General features: G+C 34.3%; 1 protein-coding gene across 1 annotated transcript in view; it reads left to right on the top strand.

The window, feature by feature from the left end:
• Positions 1-22651, top strand: part of TBC1D22A (TBC1 domain family member 22A) — a 144567-nt gene extending 121916 nt beyond the window's left edge. The window contains exon 13 of the mRNA XM_032105784.1: positions 19399-22651. Within this exon, the coding sequence (XP_031961675.1) occupies positions 19399-19527 (129 nt within the window). The 3' untranslated portion in view covers positions 19528-22651. The remainder of the gene's footprint in view (positions 1-19398) is intronic.
• Positions 22652-22983: the final 332 nt, after the last annotated feature.

Raw genomic sequence — 22983 nt, 5'->3', positions numbered from 1 at the left:
TAGCATAATCATTGCTATTTTAAAGGAGGTTTCTTTATGAACAGTGTTACAGAAACTAGTTTTTGGATCCAAATATTCTGATGGGGTCATAAAGCATTTATGCATAAGATATTTAATGATGGATAACAACTTTTTCCTGAGCTGAAGGGCAGTACTTGGAGTTTCACACTTGCTTGCCTGCATTAAAAATATGAAGAAAATATATATCAGGTGAAATTAATTCTAGTGATAAAGAACCATTACAAGTTTCATATATAGTCACACAGAACCCTCTTCCAATGATTATCAAAACATACAGCCATGTTTTACTAAATGAAAGATTTAGCTGTTAATTACATGAGAACAGCTTATTTACATTGAGACTATAACAAGAGTTTTGATTTTCTTTGATCCAAAGAGTCTTTATTTAGCTGTATGTGTTCTTTGTATCTTCAGGAATACTGTGGTTTGGATTTTTCTACTGTGGATTTTAGTGTGCAAGTACTTGAACAGTACTTGGACATTGCAAGATCAGAAAATGATTTTACAATGCTGTTTATAATGTGGGTTGTGTATTTTATTGTTGGTTGGGTTTTTTTTAAACACACCTGTAAATATAGTTCTTACAACTGATGGTACCCATATGGTTTTTATGTTTCTTCACATTATCAGAATATTGCTCAGGGTGAAGATAGGGTTTTATAGAAAAAAAAAACCAAACCCAAAAAAACTGCCCCAAACCCCAGTACCATTTTTTTCTGTCATACAGGGGAACCACAGTTTTGCTGTATTCAACTGCAGAAGATAGAGGATGAAAAGCTGTAGCAAATCTATAGTGTTCAGAAAGACAAACATCATTAATGCTCCTAATGTGCAAAGACCGCAATGAATTCAAATTTATGAAACTGTTATCCTAGAATTTATAAATCTGTAGGTTAAAATGAAGTTGGTAGGAAACTTTTTTTCTCCTCCAGCTCTTTAAAAGACAATTATATATGAGGAGGTAAAAACACCCGTTTAGGGACAGTGGACTCTTGACAGTCTCCAACAGATCTGGTCTTTTTTCACTAAGTTTATATGAATAATTTTTGCTAAACCTTTATGGCTTTGGCACAATTTTCTAATAACTTTTAAGTTAAGTAGTTGTGATTACATCTAAAAATCACATTATGTATGTCATAATTGGAACAATTCTATTTTGCTTATTCTAGAAAAAAGAATAAGGTTAAAAGTATTCACATAGAATGCAACAGGTGATGAATATTGCTGGGCTAATAAGCCTTTGGGAAGGATGCAAGAATACAGATTGATTTTTGTTCTCTTATCTATAAAGTAGTTTCTTGATAACCTTCCAGGTCTTTGGATGGCTTTAAGTGAACCAGAATAACAATTTGATTTTGGCTTCAGTTGAGTTATTTGACAAACTGAACTCACCATTTTTAGTAAATGCTGCTGTTGAAGAGTTAAATTGATCACAGAGCAGAAAAAAAACCAGGCATAGCATTTTGAATACTTTGAGTAGGATCTCAGGGATCCAGAGGCATGCTGCTGCTACATAAATACAATCTTACCTCTTTTCAAAGCATATTCACCTGGGCACTTTGAGAATCAATAGAATATAAGTTCAGTGAATAGGCTTCAAAACAAAAAATATTTTGCAAATATGCAGAGCAATTCAAATACAATTTGCAGAGCATTTTACCAAGATGCAAAGGTTTTAGTCCTTCTGTTTTATAGTTAAGATTTACACATATCATTGTTAATACTGCAGAAAATCAGATGGAAAAGCTGAGCTGAGGTTTTTGCATCCATATTCTGGTATCATCTATGCTTTTTTAAAGTGCTGTTTCATTCTGGACACGCTGTTCTGAGCCGATCTTAAGTAAGTAATAAAACTTGATAAGGCCTTCTACGAATAGAAAATAAAATTAACACCAGAAATTTTCAGTCTGGCAATACCTCAAAGGTATTGAATCTCCCTTACTGTTAAAAAAACCCCAAGCAAACAAAGAAAGACACCCCAACAAACCCAGCCAAAACCATCCAAACCAGAAAAGGCTGTCTATGCTCTCTGATAAAAACCCCACAACTCTGCTTTTTAATGGATTCATTTATATTCATTCCAACTATGATTTGTACATTGGAACAGCACATAATGTGTAGCTTTCCATGATGTATGAATTTTCACCTGACAGAATAGTACACTTCTTGGCACAGGAAGGGATTTTTGATTCGTCTGAATTCCATGGGATGTTCTTGTCAGTCTAGATTTCATTTTTGCTACATTACAGTCATGCTGTATCTTGAGTGGTTTCATCATAATTACTTCTTTCTCAGAGGAAACATTGAGTTCATCTTAATTGCAGAATTATCATATGTAAACTTCAGTAAAGTTGCCTGTCTTAACAATTTGAGCCTTAGGATAAAAATATCTACATAATAATGGACATTTGCTGTAGAAAAGCAATGTCAGACTGTCAGTGTGTCAAAAAATTATACTGAAGCTAATTCAGCTAAAATTGCTGTGGTGAATATCAACAGAATTGAGAAAGTTGACCAAAACAAAATGGCTAATGCTAGAAACATGAAATTGGAAGGTGGTTTAACGTTTACTTTATATAATGCCCATTTCTACAGTCTTAATGGGGAGAGAATTAGAAGCAGAATAAATATAGATTTTACTTACAGAAGGATGAAAATATCTAAAAATATGTTAAGTAATAAAATGAATGTCACAAAATTGAAAAAATATCCCAGTTTATTTCAGAGCAACCAAAGTCCAGGTATTCAGTGAAAGAAACTCAGTATCTAAAATTATACTCCAATGGAATGATTGAACTAATTTGAAGATGTGATCAAAATTAGAACTTAAAAGGTGAATTTTTACTTGGAGGTTGCTGTGATCAATACACAATATTTCTTTAGTGCTTTCCAAATCTGGCTTTTCGGATAAAATCTTGTCAGTAAGCCAGGGGCTTTTTTTGCTGTTCGGGTTCCCAGGAATTTTATTCAAATTATTTGGTTATAGTTGGCAGATAGAATTGCTGAAGGTGCGCTATAAGAAACCCTGGAAAAATCCAAACCACAGTATTCCTGAAGATACAAAGAACACATACAGCTAAATAAAGACTCTTTGGATCAAAGAAAATCAAAACTCTTGTTATAGTCTCAATGTAAATAAGCTGTTCTCATGTAATTAACAGCTAAATCTTTCATTTAGTAAAACATGGCTGTATGTTTTGATAATCATTGGAAGAGGGTTCTGTGTGACTATATATGAAACTTGTAATGGCTCTTTATAACTTGAATTAATTTCACCTGATACTTAGACTATATATTTTAATGCAGGCAACTGTTGTTTCCTCTTGACATGAAGTTCATCATCTGCTCTGGCTCTGACCATAATGAAGTCTCCCATCATAAAGTAGCATGATAACAGCATAAATATAATGTAGTAACAGCAGGATTTAACTGCGTGAATCAGCAGTGGACTGTTGTGGCTTTCCAAATCTGTACTGCAACTTTGCTATCTCAACACAATATTAGAAAATAAATGAGGTAGCTTTATGCTTGGAATGTTTCCAGTCACCATAGGTAGTCCGAATTCATGCTTTGCTGGGGCTGCAAGGATGCTACTTCATGCTTCAGTCCTATCTTGGTCTTAGTGTGTTAGCATTTCCCTTGTGGCAGCATGATCACTCACCAATAAGCAATACACTCTAGGTCATGAATGTAGAACTGTAATGAAATAATTTGCCATTTTATTGCCTTTATTTATGTTTACTTTTCAGAAAGAAATTGAAATTATTTTGAATATTTTTAGCTATTTGAACAGTCTTGGGTATTTATTTTTGCTTCCATGCAGGTTGTGAATACTGAATTGATTTTTGTTAATACATCTACATGTGTATCAGAACTCTTCCTATTGATGGGCTTGTTCTCTTTATCAGTAGGCTGTCCAAAGCTTTTCCTAATTTTCAGGAAGATTGTCAATAGAGAAACTCCAACATATCAGAGAATAATACTGTAATGAGACTGGTTTTCCAGTGACCACGATGTATCCAGCTTACAATAGGAATGAGTTATTAATTCATATTGTCTGCAAAAAGACCTTTATGTTCATTTTCCTTAATGGAAATCTTGTAACATGTAAGTGCTTCCTGTATCTGTGACAATTTTTGTTTATCTATCTCAGAAGACACTGTGGGAAGAAAATAATATGTTCAGGAAGATAAAAAAGATATAGTTTTGATTACAAGTATTAAATTCTATCATCTTTACTTATTATCTCTCTAATAATTTTTATTTATTAGTATTTACTTAGCCAATTTTCTTACTATCAGCTAAGAAGAACAAATGAAACATTTTTTCTCCCATGTCATTCTTAACAGCTTCATTTCTGTCTTTAGTTCTGAAAAGTGAATCTACATTGGTAGATGCAAATGTGCAATATACTAATAATACTGTGGTCTATTATTTTCTGTACATTTAAATAGCATTTAACAGTATCAACAAAAATATAATACAATGTCCTACCAGGAAGACTAAAGAAAATACTTTTTTTGTTAATCATCTTCAAGAGGAGGCTTGTCTAGTAAGTGTCTGTGGGAGTCACTGTGAAGCTATTCAGCATTTCCACCAACAAAACAGCTGATGATAAAAATCTGTGGATGAGAGAGATTTACCATTCTGACAAAGTTAGGAGAAAAGAGTTACATAAACCAATCCTGAATCACTTGTTCATTGAACTCTTCAGGAAAGTAGTATTTTGATATAGTCAAATGAAAGGTTTTGCAAATAAAGTAAAATTAGAATAGGTCATACCTCTGGAGTGTGAGACTGTACCCTGTGATGTCTGGCATAGACCAAAAGAGGTCTATGGGGTGGGCAATGCCTACAGCTCTCCTAGTAAGCTCCCAGAATGATGCTGTGGCACATGGGAGTGATTGGATCCTTGAATTAATGAACCTAAGAGCTTGTTTTGCCTTTCAGTGGTTTTCTTTCTTTGTCAGTATTGCATCCAGTTCTGAAGTTTTAAGTCAAAGACATAGAGAGGGCTCAGAGAGCATAACTGAAGTATTTGATATACTTAATTTGTCAAAAAGAAAAGCAATAGGTGAATTGATTAATATATGAGAAATTTGATATGGAAAAAATTCCATACACTAAATAACAATGAATTTCTGCAGCTCTTAAAGATTTCAAATTGGTGTTTTTTCTGATATTTAAAACAACCCCAAAAATAGGTTTAGTTTTTAGTTCCTATTATCCACACAAGAGGCCAGATCAGGATAAGTAATGTTCTTCTCTGGTAGTATCATCTATGACTAGGAAACAGCCCCAAATTTATGTTGTGTACCTATCAAGTAATACTCCCACTGACATACCTGGTTGTTATCATGTGTAGGTACAAAAACCATCTGAAGCCCTCGCAGTTGTTGAAACAGTTAGATAATAACTGGCCTTAGAATATAATTTTGAAATGTCAGTCACCATTTCTAAAACATGTGTAATGTTTTTGTCTACAAACAAATTACTTCTAAACATTTTGGTATCTAGTAATTTTTAGTTATCTTTACCAACTTAGAGCACACAGTGTTAGAACCACATTGCAGTGGTAAAATATGTCTAAAATTGTGATTCTCTGTAAAGCCTAGTTGCAGAGGAAAAGCACTATTTTTTTTTCAAAAAAGGTTCAATAGTTGTTGAGTAATCAGTTTTTCTTCCTTACTGTTTTTAATTTTTGTCACCATATCCAATAACATTAGTGAACTCTAGAAGCAAGTTGATTTTGTTCTGCCCCTAAGTTGTGTTCTTCCTCATCCTGGAAGGCTATATTTCTGGAAGGCTATTTTCTGTTCACACTTCTACACCTCTCAGGGTGCTGGGACTAAACTCCTTATGGATCGAGCAGTGTGTTTTGAAGGCTGGGAGGAGCACATTACAGAATTGGGATCCCCTTCACCTGCACATGTTGCCAAGAATTGTGTTTGTCTGACTCCTGCTATAGCAAAGGAAAGACATGGTGTATAATCTGAAGGGATTTCCAGTAAGCCTTGCTTTATGGCTTCTACTTCACAGTGCTGCTGTTACTGTCCAAGTTTGAAATCAAATCTTCCACACAATGAAAATCTGATTTTACTGTCCTGTAAGTTTCTAGAAAAAACACCTTCTGACTCCTGTAAGATGTATTTCTCTTATCAACCAATGTTTTTATTTATTTTCAGTAAATACCACAGAAGGATCTCTGCATTTTCTCCATTTCAATGTAAAAAGGATTTTTCTTGAACAAAGGAAAAACTCCTGTTCATCCTGAGCAATTTCAGTGACCTGCTAAACTAAATGCACTGGCAGGACTTCCATTTAGTTTGTAATTCACAGCTGTCACTGGAGACATGTCTCTACAAAGAAAACTGTTTTCCTTCCATGTTTATTTGTTCAGCAGAACCTGCTGCATAACAATGTCAATTATTTGCCTTATCAGTGTGTAACCCTGGAGAAGACTAAAATCACAGGAGCCCGTACACTTGACAACCAAACTCAATCAAAACTACTGATAAGAGAACAAAGAGAAACCAGAAGCTTTTGGAGTATGAGCTGAGTAATAGGATGAAGTGACATATGCCTTTCTTTGAGACAAGCAGATGGAGGAGGATTAATTTTCTTTCTTTCAATTTTCTGTTCTCTCCTATGGTTTCCTAAATGCTAGTGCTTGTAGATTTTGCTGTCTTACAACAAAATTGTCTCTTTGCAACTGCAAGACAGTAAAAATAACAAGAACTGAAATGCCTATTGTTTTGTCATTCTTGTAAACAAATCAGAATTAGATTTTTTTCCAGAAATATCATTATGGCAGATTTACTATCGTAGCCTCCTGGTTAGATCTTTCACCTGCCATAAAGAGTAAAATCTTTGCACAACTTGTTTTCTCTCTGTAGTGTTTTTTGCATTAGACACTCCTTTTCAAATATACTGAGAGCTCTCATTTATCCCATCTTAACTTGTTTTCTTCACAGTAGCATTTGCTTGCTGTTAGCTGAATGAATAGCAATGGTTCCATCCAGTCCTTGGCAGCTGATTCATGAAAGCTTTGTGTTAATTTTTTTTCCTTGCAATTCTCACACATCTTGCTTAGTTTCAGGTGCTGATCCCCATAGGTCAGCAGGTTAAACAGGGGCATCTGAAATCCTTAATAGCTGTTGTTCTCTCCCATAGCCTTTCTTAAATATTGCCACCCTGAGAAAAGATGACAGAGCATGGCACGGAACTGCTACGACATTGTCAGTTCACAGGCAAGCCTATTAAAGCAACCCAAAATTGCCAGCAGTAATGTACCTCTGCAAGTTATATTTCATGTAGTTGACATCTTTATTCTCTTCTGTGAGAAAAGGTCACATCTCCCAAGCTGTGCTATAGTTTCCTTTCTAGGAGATTATTGTGATAAATACAGGAATTCCTCCTCTCATCTGCCTGCTAAAGATGAGGGATGTGTCACTGTAGGTGACCAGCCCGTCAAACACTTATGTTATACCACGCAGTGCATCACTGAAATGTTTATCCATTAGAACCATTAGTGTGTTTTTTGCCAGACCCTGAAACACTTTTTGGTCATGTTTATTTATTTAAATAAAATAACATTTTATTCACAAGGTGGGGTTTTGTAAAAGAAATGATGTTGTCAAAAGTCCAGTTATCCAAACAAAATGAATTTGGGTATAATGTTGTCCTTAAAACCTATTTGGTTTATGTGGTTTTTCTTTGGACAACCATTTCAGATAGATTTTTTGAGGCTTTTCTTTGAATCTCTGAAGGCCACAACCTTCTTCTTAATGTAATTTGAATTTTTACAAAACCAAGTGTATGTAAGAACCCAACACCTGGGAGAAATACAGCAAAATATTACTCGTATTTGGTTTATGTAATACTAGCTGTCGCATGCTAAAATAATTATTATGAAAACAGTATTTCTCTCTCCCTATTGATTCTCTCTGTTTTAGTAATATTTTTCCTTACATAGTGGGAAATTAAGGACTTTGACCTATTTGATGTTTGATGACCATTCTGGAGGTGCTGTGCAATTGTCAGGGTGTTCCTTTGCCAAACTGTTCTTTGGGTATTGATACCATGACAGAGGCCACTGCTTTCAATCTGAAGATTCTTTTAAAGTTTCAGTGTGAACTTGTTTATCTCATTTTGTGTGTGGACTACGATTACCAAGAAGAGGTACTCATGGCCTAAGAGCTTTTAGGACTTTAGCCTTGGAAATCTTAAAAATGAGCAGTCAGAAAAGATTAAGCTAGCCCACTGTCACCCACTATACTGAAAAACCATTCAGTTCTTTCATGTTTGTGTCTGGAGGTTGTTCTTTTGTAGATAAGTAAAGAATAAACCCTGCATTCAGCTATTGGTTTACAAACGCATACTTTTCATGAAAGTTGCGGCATTTATCATCTTACATAGAAATTTGATCTCAAATTCTGGCTGGCCAAAGTTGAGTCGTAGATATCTATTTTTATCAGTGTAGCAATGTGTAAGAAAGGCAATTAAATATTATATAAAGAAAGTGTGATAGTGTTTTAATTGTCTTAGAAGTCCAGGGCCTTAGGATATTTGTATGTACCTTAGGACTTCTAAGTGCTCCATTTAGAGTTATTATTTTTCTGTGGTTCCAGTAATATATTCTTTGTTTTGAAAAATTGCATTTCTCTGGGACTTGCATGAGAATTATGTATTTGGGTTTTATGTAATTTCTTTAGAATTGTGTTTAACGACAGTAGACTGGGAAATGAAGAACTGACCTGAGCAGAGAGTATTAAAAGAATGTTTAACCCTGTGAAGCAAAGCTTGAGAGAGAATATGACTATCTTCTAGAATGCCCTTGGATTGCTTTATAGTGGGGTAGATTTAAGTCCTAATGTAATTTTGGTGAAAGATCAAAAGTATATAAATTTTTTCACTTTGATTTTTAAACCATTAGATAAAGTGAAGCATCTTGTATGTGAAATACCAGGACATAAAGAGCAGCATATATTTTCTAACAAAGCTTGATAAATTTATGTTATTGTGTGATACAGGAATACGAATCCTGGTTTGGGTTTTTTGTTGTCCTCAAACAAACTAAAGGTGTCTTGAGCACAGTCTCAGTTGTTAATCATGTTTCTCATGTAGTATTTATTGTTTTAGGATACTTTTATTCTTTAGCTTATAGTGTACAATTGGATTATATTGTGTTAATTTGAATTGATGCTTCAGTCTATTGTCTATGGATTCACTTTTGGAATTTCTCTCTGACTGAAGCATTCTATATCATATATCTTTCTCTTAAGGTATCAAGGAATGGATAGAAATTTGTGGGGGTGTGGTTGTTTTTGTACATTGGAAAAAGCTATGCATCTTGGGTGATCCCCTGTCTTGTGTTCTTGTGCCTGCATGCTGTGCTCATCAAGGAAGCTTAATTGATTTCTTAATTTGAACAGTGGCATTTTCCTCAGAGATGAAGGGATTTTCGGATTACTTCTTATTGATTTTTGTGAGGCTTCTCAGGGTAACTGGGAAATTTTCAGTTAATAGATGGGGCAGGTTGTTTCCTCTAACTGTGATATCTTCATTAAGTTCTCTTCCACTGCCAAGTCGTTGGTTCTCTGTATTTAAGTCTCTTAGAGGTGCACAAATGCTTTATGGGCTTTGACTTGGCAAGTGGGGCACGACTGTTTGTTACTCAGAACAAAACACCAAAATATGGCTTCAGATGGTGGTGATTGAGCAATGTAATGGAAATGGCCTCTTTCAGTCCTATATCCCCCAGGATACTGACCATATTCTATTTGAACTGTGTTTAGGACTACTTGTTTTATTTCTGAAAATACACTAGTTTAAGTAGGCACTGCACTGTGACATATTTATTGAATGTAAAACTTTCATATCTCAGACAGTTCTACTTAAATTACAGAAAACAGACAATTGTACATCAGCCATGTTTTCTCTTAAACAAGATGAGATTTTACTCAGAACAATTTAAAGTGTTTTGTCAAAACATAATAATAATTACTATAAGTTATAAATACATAAAATTTTTATACACTTTTGTCCTTTGCTTCATTATATTAAATTGGTATTTTATGATTTTCTTTCTTCTTTTTCTTTTTTTGGCTGAGCTTTTAGCTATTCATACTACAGTGTTAAAATCTAAGTCATTGTAGATATGGGAATGAAATATGTGTGAACGTGTAGCTGTAGAAATTGTCCCACTTAAAATGCATTGCCAAATTATGGTCAGGAAAACCAAACCAAGAAGAGTGGTTAGCATATGGACTTCAGAGATAGGCAGAATTGTAAATTTTCTCTTGGAATCTGCTATAGAAATATTTTGATCTTGCTTGACTGCAGGAAAAAATAGATAGAATGTGGTAACTTACTCATTGGTAAGTCATTTCAGGAATTAAGTTCTGCCATAATTGCTGCAGCCTTAATTGGTACAGTACATTCTATGTTTGGATGAGTTCTGTTTGGATTTTCTTTTAATAGAATGACAACTGAGCTTCATGACATTTTTGTACTCTGGAGAGTTGCATCTGCTCTCCTTTATTTGTTGTGTTTTGGATGGAACTAGTGGTAAATTACATACTTGGGCTTTTTTTTATTTATTTGTTATGATTTATATTTTGGTACACATATCTCCGAATACCATCAATATAACAGTATTTCATTTAAAAATATGGCAAAAATTGTAATCAGAGTGGTTCAGGGCTGTTCTGTTCTGAGCTCTACCAATTGGAACTTTCAACTCTATTGGAACTGCTCTGTCAACTGTGAAACTTTCCTGGGTGCTTCTTGAGACACTCAGTTTTCATATGAGATATGTAAAACAGAAGTTCTGTTTTCTCTAGTTTAAGTGTGAGAAAGAACCTAGGACTGTTTTTGTTTGACTGTCCAATTTAAGTATGAATTTAGATCAATGTTTGAGTATCATAGAATCATAGAACGATTTGGGATGGAAGGGACTTAAATCCTTTAGGTTCTGTGGCAATGCTTGCTTTGATTTTAACTCCTTGTCTTATAAACTTGAGATAATAATGTGTGGATAGTATGTTTAGTTGAGAAAAAGACCTAGCATGCAAATTTGATTCCCGTTTTAGGGATGGAGATTTCTTGTGGATTTGGTTTTTATTTGAGACCAAGGAAATAAGACTACCTGTAGTACCAGTTGAGATGTGGTCCTTTAATGTACTTTTTAACCAATACTCTTGAAAATGAAGATGTAAATCTTCTGTTCAGCTAAGTGAGCTGAAGCTAAGCACAGCTCCTCTGACATAGTCCTTTAGAACCACATATTTTATGATTAGCAATTAAGGTTGCTAATGACTTGTGTAAGTGATCCATACTGGATGAAACAGGACTTTAATTGCTATTTTAGTATGCTGAGTCCTGGAATCTTCCTCAGTAGTCATGAAAAGAAAAACATGAAAGAGAAATGATAAAACCATCAACTTTCCATAAACTTTCATTTTCAGGATGTTAAGGTGTGTTTCTATGAAGTTCTTACTAGGAATATTAAATTAATTATAAGAATAGCATACTTTATGTTTTCATAAGAGTAATGGGGATTGATCCGTGGAAATGAAAAATTACAATATATATTTGAATCAAAGAATATATATATGTATATCTATTTATACTATATTTGACTCAAAGGATAAAAAAATATATACTTGTTGAGAATCACTGTGTCCTTGAGGTGCTGAATGTAAGCTGGTCGCAGAAGAAATTAATCTTTAAGCTATTTAGATTTTTTTTTTAAGTATTCATTTTAAGATGCAACAAGTCTAGTTAGAATTCTGAATAACATTTTTTCTCTGTAGTTAGACTCCTACTTTTTCTGAGTTCTGTATGCCGTGGTCTGTTGATTGAGATGTCATGGTGTGTGAAAAAAAAGTCAAAATTAAGATGTATAAGACTGATTGAACTAATTAATGTTCCTTTCAAGGAATTCTAGGTGCATAATATAAGTAATGCACAATAAAGGAATGTACAAGAAAAAAATCAAATTTAGCATTGAATGTAGGAAGTTTAATGTTACAGTATTTCAGCAAATACTTGGGTTGGGGTTTTTTGATTCTTGATTTTTCCTCTAAACTTTCACATTCCAGGTGGAAGTTCTTGAGTGACACTGATTTATGACTGGTCAAGAATGCATTTCTTAAATCCTTCAGACTGCGTCCAGTGCAGATTTCAATGCTCTAAACACTTGGCATAGATAAACCAGTGTTTCCCATTTGTGCTTGTCAGAGTTTTGGTTCATCCATAGTCTTTGAAGTTACAGGAACGAGGAAGGCATTGCTGCATCCAGTATCTAAAAGGGACTGTTCTGTGCTATCTCAGCCATTGCTGCCATGTGCTTTCCATGCTCAGGAAGCAGCACAGGCACTCAGCTGTACCACTGAAGGATCTAGGTCCACTTATGCCTCTTAACCCATATCTGCAGCAAATATTTCTTAAGCTGCAGTAGGTGACCTATTCCTACTATCTTTTTAATATTACATTTTGAAATCTTAGTATTCTCAATTCCAGCTGTGCCCAACCAGAAAGAAATGTTTTCTCTGACTCTGAGACACAGGTAATTAATAAGATGCACAGCACTCCAGAAATAGAGCTCATTATTTGCAACTCCATGTAGCAGGTGGAGACATCTGGAGAAGTAAGAAGAGGCAGCAGAATAGGGAATATTACTGAGCACATTGCAAGAGGAGAAACAGTACTCAAGAAAGAAAAGAGAATTTGTCTCAGAGCTAGAGCCCTATTGATTTGGTCCACTATCATTTCAACAGCAAGGGGCAGAGAGATGGAAAAAGTAGCACTAAGGCAGCTGATCAAGGTCATCCAGGCTCTGCAGTGTGTGCTGGACCTGTGCTTTCATGTCACCAGCTAGTGCAGTTACTGCTTTGATAGCAGGCTGGAGGGGGAGGATTTGTAGTGAGCTTGGCTGAGTCCCAAAGCAGCAGGTATCCTTCATCCTAAATATCTGGGAAGAGGATTAGAGGTTAACATGGCACAGCACCTTGCCAGCCTGGTCACTGCAGCTCTTACAGGGTCGGAGGCACCGTAGCCCTGGCACATCTGTCTGTCTGCTCCATAGTGCAGGGAAAGGGACCGAGGCCACGGAGGGGAGGCCCACTTGGCACTTACCACCCTTTCCTTTCACACTTGACAAACCCAAATGCAATCAAGTGAAAAAGAATTTTGTAAAGGAAATAGGAATTAAATAATCTCTCTATTAAGGATTTCTTTTGTCTGTGTAGTGGTTGCATCTGGTTGCAAAATAAAGTATGAATCATCATCCAGGTCTACCTCTGATGCAACATTATGCAATTTCCCATGAAACCATAAAAACGTTTAGATTTTTTTTTAATGTATGCATAGCTTTTATTTCTCTTTTCTATTATCTAAAAAGATAAATTAGCTTTTTTTTTTTACTTTGTAATATTTGGTTTCCTACTTAGGTTGTCTCAATAATTACTCTAAATAAATTTTAGTAGAATTTCACCTCGTTAGTTCTTTAAAAGTAGGTGCTATGTTCTGGGATTTCAAATAAAACTTCAGAAAGTAAAAATAACTCTCATAAAGGGTCCATTTAATCAAGTTGCCAGCATCAATTTTGCAGTGTTTTATATGTGTTCATAATGTGTAATAGGTACAGCTTTTATTAAAAATACAGTGGTTAGCATTTTCTTATCAAATCATTGAAGATTATATATAAATTTAATTTACCTTTAAGTTACTTATACGCAGTCCTAAAGTATAATATTGAAAAGTTTATGATCATAAAATATAGTAAGACTGTAAGTTCTGCCTATCAGTATAAAATAGAGCTGTTGTAGACCAGGGGTACTCAGACCATAATTACATTGCAGTTAACAGCAGGAAGGATTAACAACTCCCATAGAAAAGTACTGCATTTTAGGAGGGTCTTTATTTGTTAAATTAATAGACTGGTTCTCAGTTTTGACACTAAAACTAACTCTATTAACATCCACAGTATGTTCAAGTTTGATTTTAACTTTAGTTACTGCCATTTTATATTATCTAAAACGAAAACACTATTACTGGTTTTTATGTCCTGTTAAGTTTCTTCTATAAAAAAAAAAACAACTTGCAATTGAACTTTGTCAATAACTCACACAGACAAAAACTATTAATTTTCAAGGTAATTATATTGCTTTGATTAGCACAGAAGACACCTTAGCGCTCTACTCACTAGAATAACATATTTATGTTTTGTAAAGTATCAATCTGTTATTTTTCTGTAATTGGTTTTGATGTTCCTTCCTCCAAGATCCACATATGGAGTCAGAGTAGGGGTGACAATAGATAGCATAACAACTACAGATAGCCATTGCCAAATAACCAATATTATTGCCCAATCTTATGCTAAAAATTGTATTTATTAACGGGATTATAGCAGACGTCATACTGTAAGGAGATATGATAATGAGTGAGATTTCAAAACATGATAAAATTTGCTTTCTTTGCTCTGGGTTTGGGGTTTTTAAGGATTGTTTTAATATGCTGAGATTTCACTGGGTTATAATCTCAGTGAGGAGAAAGAGGCTGATAACTTTGTAATAATTATTAAAAATATATTTTGTGAAATTTTATTAATATTCAGTTTTTATTTAGTCTACAAGGAGCAGACCTTGACCTTTTTGATTTTAGAGGAAACTGAGGAATAAGGGCTTTGGAAATCACCTTTTTGAGCTGTCTATCTGGTAGTCTGGTATTTTATTGTAGATATGTGTATTGGATCTTGTGGGATAACAGTTTTTTCCCTCAAGAATAATTTTTATCTGACAACAGCCATTGCTTAACTTGCAGTATTAGTCTTACTCTTGTGATGTGCAAAACATAGACCTCATACTTTTACTCTTCACACATCTAGAGGTGCTTTTATACCACAGCACTTCCAGTGTATTTACCACTGTCTTGTCTTAACTACAAGATGAAGAGAATAGTTTTAGAACACATGTTACTTATCTGAGAAAAATTACATTTTGAAATTACATTTACTTTAAAATTTCACTCTATATAGCTGCTTCTAAGTATTTAAAAATACTTTATATATAGTAACATAGTTGAATATGCTATATATAAAGTGTTTTAGCATATTTTACAAACACATTTGTAAAGTATCATGTAAATCCAAATGTAGTTAAAGCCGTGGAAATACAATGAGTGAAATTCTATGAAATATAAGATTTTTGTTTGGTAACAAAAATGTTGAATTTCAAATGTACTGAAGAATTATTTCAGAATTGTGGTTTAAATACGTCAGTATAAACCAGAAATCTCAAAAGCTAGTATGTAGTTTATGTTCAGATCTTTTGCCATACTTAAAAGTCATTTTGATATGTAGATTTTTAATCTATTCATAGTCTCACCCAGCAACTCTGCTACACAGCCCCCTATATCCTTCAAATACAAATGAAAAATACATATTTCTACTTGTTAGGAAACATACCTTTATTAGGTTCTTGAAATGGTCTAAAGTGGTAAATGTTTAGCAGGTCTTTTTGTTGCACTTTTGGATTTCTTTTCTAATTAAGCCCATGTCCTTTAAAAAATAAAACACTGGAAGATTTCACTGTGGAAGGGAGGTTCATTGTGCAAGTTGCTGCTGCAAGCCAGGCTAGCATCAGAGCTCAAGCAGCCTGTTCAGGGGTTTGCCAGGAGAGTTGTGGAAATCCCAGTGGACAAATTCTCAGTTTCCCTGGCAAGCTGCTCAAGCACCCTCATTGAAAAGGATTGTTTTCTTATGACAAGTTAGCTTCGTATGACAAGTTAGCTTCTACTTGTTACTATTGCTTCTTGACACCTCTTTTCTTCTTTCCAAGCCCCTGTATGTAGAACTGCTCTTACATCCTGCCTTATCCTTCCTTCTTGCTGCTAAAAAATGCCAGATTTCTCACACTGTCCTGTGACATCAGCTGCAGCCCCAAAACCATGGTAGTAACACTGTGACTAAAATCGCTTCACTTTTTGTGCTTGGTGGGGGCAGGAGCAAATACAAGTGATACCTTGATCCTCCTCTGCTTGGCTGGCAAGGAGGGAGGGAGGATGGAGATGCCTTTCCATGGTGTGTGGCGTGAGAGGGCAAACACCACAAATAGACTGAGCTGAAGCTGTGCTGGCAGGCTGGGCTGTGCAGATGGGCCCCAGTTCAAGGGATTAAAATGTCTGTTCCTCTCAGTAAGAGAGGAAAAACAGGGCACTCTAATTGCCAAATTCAAAGGATATAATTTTGACCATATTTTTTGTTGATCCAGCCAAAATATAAACAAACATTGGACTGGGATTTTGGAAACCCCAGACCTGATGATGATCTACTGGCTGCCCTGATTCTTTGGCCAGGTGTCATCAAAATACCATTTAAATTAAGCAGAAAACAAAATTCTTCCAGGAATATTTTACAAATATTGATTTTCAGACTCAGTTTTCTTCTGAAATAGACCAGGCAGTTTATCACCTACAAGTTTTTAATGGTAACTATTAATTCACATTATGATTCATCATTTTTCAAAGAGTGCCTCATATTTTAACACTGGTGTGGATGGAAAATGAATCTAAGCAGGTAGCATGCATGCCTTATTTGCACATGCAACCTAGTAGTTCCTGTTTATCTGTTGGCAAAAAAAAATATGAATGATAAATGAAAAGAAATTAGTAGGCTTGAGTCACTTGTAGTAATCCTTGCTCTTTTTTTTTAACTGTAAAATGCTGAATTGAGCAGTTTTAGACAAACTTCTCATGTGGTCTTATAAATATTAAGAAGTGTATGTTTGTACATTTCTTAAAATCCAAAGACTTTGCTTAGGGGTTTTTTATTGTTTCTTTATAGTAGTTTCCTTGTTCCAAAGAATGCTCCATATGCAGCATGATTTTCTTAAGCAGTTAAAGAAAAACAAAATTTTCTTATTTAAAGAAAATGACATTTTCTTTACTAAAGTTTTCGCCAACTTTTACTTTATTTTTAAGAAGATGTAAATTTTATTTCTATCTGAGCAAGTTTTGAAGCTCTGTAATAGATTACAGGAAGATAAGCCGTATCTTTAGACGATCATACAAGTAGTATGTCTTTGGCCAGTTACTTTACTTGGATTTATAACACATATTCACTAGTCAGGATCAGTCTTAGCCTTTGGTCTTTTCCCTTGGAAACAGTGGCAAAAGGCCCACTCAAACAGAAATGGACTTGGACAGTCAATGTATTACTCTGCCATTTATTGATATATTTAATTCTGATGAAAATTATTATCAAATTTGGAGATAATGAAAGAAGTATTAAACTAGTTTGTAATTAACAGTCCTATTTCAGATTTGAGCTATATGTTACATTTCATGTAGTATGGATATTGAAGCTGTAGTCTTTGGATGTTCCAAAGTCCAAAGAAAACCAAAGCCCAAAAGAAAACCAAAACACTGCTCCAACAATATGAATAGTTTGCACCAGAAGTCTGACTCAGAAAAGTCTTGAGACTACAAACAGTAAAAGAGGTAATTTCACAGAACTCACTGAATTAATTGCTATGTCTTAGGGCTGCTTGAAACTTACTTTTGTAAAAGGAGAAAAGAATTTTCATGGAGGTAGGCATTTATGATCCCTCCACACAACCCTCCTACTCTCTACTGCTAATTTATTAATTACAGTTATCAGCATAACTGTCAAATAAGTACATAGAAATTTTAAAAAAAGAGTGGGATTTTGACAATTGTACAATACTTTATTAAAAATGTGTTCTCTCAAGTGTAATAGAGACATTCTCATGCTAACTCTGTTGTATTACTACTTATTATTCATAATTAAATATACAGTACTGCTCAGCTTCTATCCTTTCTCTTTTCATATTACAAGAACCAGTATAGCAAGACTGTGAAATAGATGAAGTCAAAATAATTTTCTCACAAACACAAAGAAATCATTTAATGTTAATTTCTGTTCCTGGCTGTTTCCTAAAATCACTGAATCCTTGCTAAGGGCTCCTACAGCCATCTTCTATGAAAGTAGGTGCAGAGGACGGAGAAGGGGGAACAAGGAAATTTAAGACTCTTATGAAGAAGAATCATTTCCCTGGGTACTTATACATGATACTGCAGCATTCTGATTTATAACAAGATAATGGCTGTGGTTTTAATTGCATTCCCGTTCACGTATTTTTGATCTTTAGAATAAACCTTAACAAACATATTCACACAAAAATATACACATACACATCCTCACAATACATATGCACGTATACAAATGTGCATGAATTGTCTGCATTTTTTTCTGCAAAAATAGAGCACCTAGGAGACACGAGCAGGCTTAACAACTTCACTTATTCCTAAGATTGCCTTATACCTCCCATCATAAAATTTCACATTCGTTTTGTTGTGACTCATCCAAAACTTCTCTTTTGCTGTTTTGCCACAGCTTATCAAAACAATTGAAAGCATGAGACAGGTGATCTGCTCTATGGAAATTTTCAAACATGAACTTCAAATTTGGCTTAGAGTGGCTTTTACATCACATTTGACCTTATGGGTCACCATTTTTTTTTAAAGAACAAACTAACTTCCTGAGTTTGGTCAAATTATGAGCCTTATAAAAATTGTCATTTACATGAAATCAGGAGACAATTTGTGGTAGCTGATCTTCCAAAGAGTCCTCTCAAAGCTGGCAGGTTTCAGCCCACAGATGAGGATTTGAGGCTTTGTGCTGGTGAGGGTCATGGTGGATTTTGGTGCATGTTCATCAGAACTGAACATGGAGGCACTGTCCCAGTGAGTTTCTTGTTACCTCTGTTTCTGGGCTTCAGCTTCTTGGAAGTGAATTTTGCCTAAACCTAATATGAGAAAGAGGAAAAGCTGATCCACAAGAAAATATTTGGGGATCAGAAACCAGCAGAGAGTGGGAAATCAGGGCTAAGAATTGAGGTGGGAGTTGACTGTAACTGACGGAAATAATAATTTATTTCCTAATTCTTCATGTATAAATAGAGAAGTAGCTTATCTTTGCATTGGTGTGAGAGAATCCCAGACTTAGCAATCGTCCATAACTTTGAAAATGTGTCTAACAGTATAACTTCATGCCCTGGAGCATAAAAATAATTTGAATAGGCAATAACACATTATTTTTCTCAAAAAAAATTATCTAGCAAATAAAGATATTTCAGCTACAATTAATAGCAGGTTTCTGAACTGAAAGGTTGAATAGCAAGTTATCTCTGCAAAAGTCACTAAACCTAAGGGGATCTCAGGTTTGTTTGGGATACTGAGGTGCTACATGAGTGATTACTAGTAAATGATCATTGTATAAGTAATACATAGTTACTACACTGCTATTTGAAAAAATATATTTATTTCGTTTTGTTTTTTTTTTTCCCCAATTAGGAGTTACTGATATTTTTGCAGAATTTGCCCACAGTACACTGGGGAAATGAAGACATCAGTGTACTCCTAGCAGAGGCCTACAGACTGAAGTTTGCATTTGCGGATGCCCCCAATCATTACAAGAAATGAATATAAAGAGACAGAAACCATTAGAACCAACGTGTTCTGCAGTATTATGGCATCTGTTGTTCTGGTTGTGCTTTCAGCTCATTGCTCTTTTGTTTGAAGTAAGATGACCATTAAAATTCTGTTAGAATTTTCAGAATGAGAACAGAATACCAAAGAAGTGGACAAAGCAGGATATTGAGCACTGAATGAACTTAAAAGTGAATTTTTTTGCTCAGCATGAAAAATGAGTTCAGAAGTCTTATGACATAATTTTCTTCTTTTTTCCCCTTCTCTAAATAGAAGAATTGTAGTCTAATTTATGTTAAACAATTTTTCTATGTACTTTAGACTTAAAACTACTTATGGGATGATTTTGTCATTACTTCTGTGTCACCTGCCATTACTTTATCAGCCAGTTTTGGTCAGTGAAATTTATCTGCTTTGAGTGGCAAAAAAGGACTTTTCCATGATCATAAAGACCATATGAGACAGCAAGACCTGTGTTTTAAGGTCTGGTTATAACTCAAAAGACACTCAAAAGATATTAGCACACCATCTGTTGTTTTTCTATGGAATTAGGTTAGAATACTTCCATAATATAAGAATATAGAAGGCTGTAATGGAAATTGGTGGCATTTTTCTAAACATTATTCAGTCTTGAAGGATGCTATAGAAGCTTTTTAGCCATAAAAAGGAGTTACTTAAAGCTGAAGACTCATCTATTACACTAAAAATAAATCCCTCTCAATATGTTTTGGAGTGCTTTAAAATAACGAATTAAACAGAAGGCATAGTCTTGTCAAAGTAATTAGCATTTCTCTTTTAAGGCCTTGCAATTTTTCAGCATGAAAGTTCACTTTTAAGAAATGTATTAAGAAGCTTGGTTTACAAAGCAAGATGTATTTTTATCTCAGTTGTTGCCTTATTCTCCATTTCTAGCAAGTTAGAAAAGGAAAATTAATATATCTTTCCAAAGCTTTTTTGTTAAATAATTTAATACCTTTTTTTCCTGATCATTCAGAGGAAGAGAGCTAGTTCCCAATAACAATAACAGTAACTGTATACTCAGATTGCTCGTGGGTCATTAGCAGAACAAAAATCCTCTATGAGTTTATAGACTAAAATTAATATTTCTTCATATAACCATGGGATACTGAATAATTTCTTAAAACTTGCATAATTTAAGTGCACTATTTTTTTTCAAGAAACATTTTATGATAAGAATTCTAATTTTTCTCTGTTGGATGTAAATAACTCATATTAATTTGTGCCTACCATACACATACAGGTTATGAAGGGTGAGAGTTGCAATAAGCAATACAGTTAAAAGTTCAGACTTACTATTCCTCAGTTTGGTTCTTGAGTTGCACAGCATTGCACAGGAAGTGTAATGCACTTCTAAGTTTGGGAAATAAAAAACCTTCAAGAGATTTTCTCATATGACTTGTTATTGGAAAATTATTTTCAACTTGTTAAAAATATGTAGATACATATTTTGAAGAAAGCTTTCTAAATGTGTTAGTTACATTACTTGCTTTAGGGGCCTTAGTTCTTGACATTGACTTCAAAATAATTAGGTGTTTCAGGGTAAATAAAGTAAAATACATTTTTACCAACATGTGATTATGAGACCATCCATATTTTAAAAGTATATGAAATCTTTGGTAGAAGAGAAAAAAAAGAATTATTTCAATAGAAGCAGGAGTGTTTGGCAGTTAGATTGCATTTCTTTTCCGCTGGTGTCAGCTGGGTGTTTCAGTTGTGATGGATACAGGGTCAGGCCTCCCAGATGGCTGCATTTGTGCCTGGAATGTGTAGTGGATCTGTGCTTCTTATGTGTCTGTGTACTGCTTTCTGTAACTTCAGTTCGTGGTCTAATGTATCAAAATTTATGTTTACAAAGAATGTCATATTGTGCCTAACAGTGTCTACCTGTAACAGAATAAAAGAAATAGGAAATTTATGACCATTTGCTTTAAACTTAGTATCTGCAATCATTTGTTAATAGAAATGCATATTATTGTAACGAGAGAAGACAACACAGCATTAACTGTTGTAAGGGTTTTCTATAATTAACTTTTTTCTATTAAGACATTATTTAGGTAGTTACATGTAACATGGAAAGTTGACCTAAAGTCGTCTGCTGTGTCAGATGCTCCTGCATAACATTTTTGGGACTGGATATATAAAATTGCCATCATTGGGGCCACATAAGTTGTCTGCCATGTCTTCCAAATTCAACAGGTACCTCTTACTTCCCTTGGAAGGAAGTATTACCATTAGAGGTCACATTTACTATTGTGTCTGTGTCAGAAGTTGAATATTGTACTTGAGCACATTGCTTTTTAAGGATAGTGGGAAGTTTCCTAGTATAATACCAGTGTTTATTTATGTAGATATAGACTTTTCTGGAAAATATGATATAGATACATAAATAAAATTTATATATCTATACGGATAGGCATAGTTCTCAGTAAATAGAAGGCCAACATTTATGTAAAATTTCAAATTTTTATCAAAAGCCCACACATTTAACAATTTTACATCTCAGGTAAAATGTCATTCCAAACAAAATATTGCATAGAAAAGGAAATAGCATTATCATTATTACATCCCATATACTTAGCTTTTTCAAAATTCAAGATTCTGAATATTATAAAATTCCTTTGTAATGTGTATTTTCTTATGAAGGAGGCATCTTGACACATCACTAGTGAAACCGGGCAGTAATTTCCTAGAACTCATGTGAAATATTGTAATTGCAGTGTCTAAAACGCATGTTAAATAATTTCTGTAATAAAAGTTTAAACTAGAATGTACAATATAAAAAGATTTATGACTACAGAATTTGAAAAATGTAAATAATAAATTAGTTAACTGTGTAAATACAGTACATGGAGTAAAATAGAAATGTAAGTTGAAATCTTATGTAACTCTGTAATATGCTATAATAAATTAGTTTCATTATTTTTTGGTGCAGTTCCGTATGGAAAGGCCTGTTAATTTGTTTTTAATTTCATAACTACAGAGTAGAAGAATCTGAAGTTCCATTGTATGCTTCTGACAAACATTACCACTGAGGCACTGGTTAAAACTGTAAAACTGATGAAAGAAGAGGAAATAAACACATATTTATGAAGTGCTATATAGAGTGGGAAGCTTTTGTTTATTGTTTTCTTCAAATGTGTTGCACCCTATGCCAAAGCATGGATTTGGTGTGTTTCTGTTTTACAGCCTCAAAAGCCTTTATCACAAGAGGAAATGCATTAACAGAACCTCAGGTCTCAGTTACATTTCTGCCCATGTATCTTGTAGGTTTTGCAAGTTGGTAATACGAGCAAGTTCCAAGGGTGTGTCTGTGCACAGACCATGTACATGCAGGGTACTGAGCATTTTCTGGAAAAAGCAGATGTAGATAGATTTGACACCACAGCAGAACTAAACTGAAGAGAAGGTGGACCATATCAGGGCAAAGCA

The sequence above is a fragment of the Corvus moneduloides genome, chromosome 4, assembly GCF_009650955.1.
Source record: "Corvus moneduloides isolate bCorMon1 chromosome 4, bCorMon1.pri, whole genome shotgun sequence".
NCBI lineage: Eukaryota > Metazoa > Chordata > Aves > Passeriformes > Corvidae > Corvus > Corvus moneduloides.
This window is presented reverse-complemented; position numbering and strand designations above follow the sequence as displayed.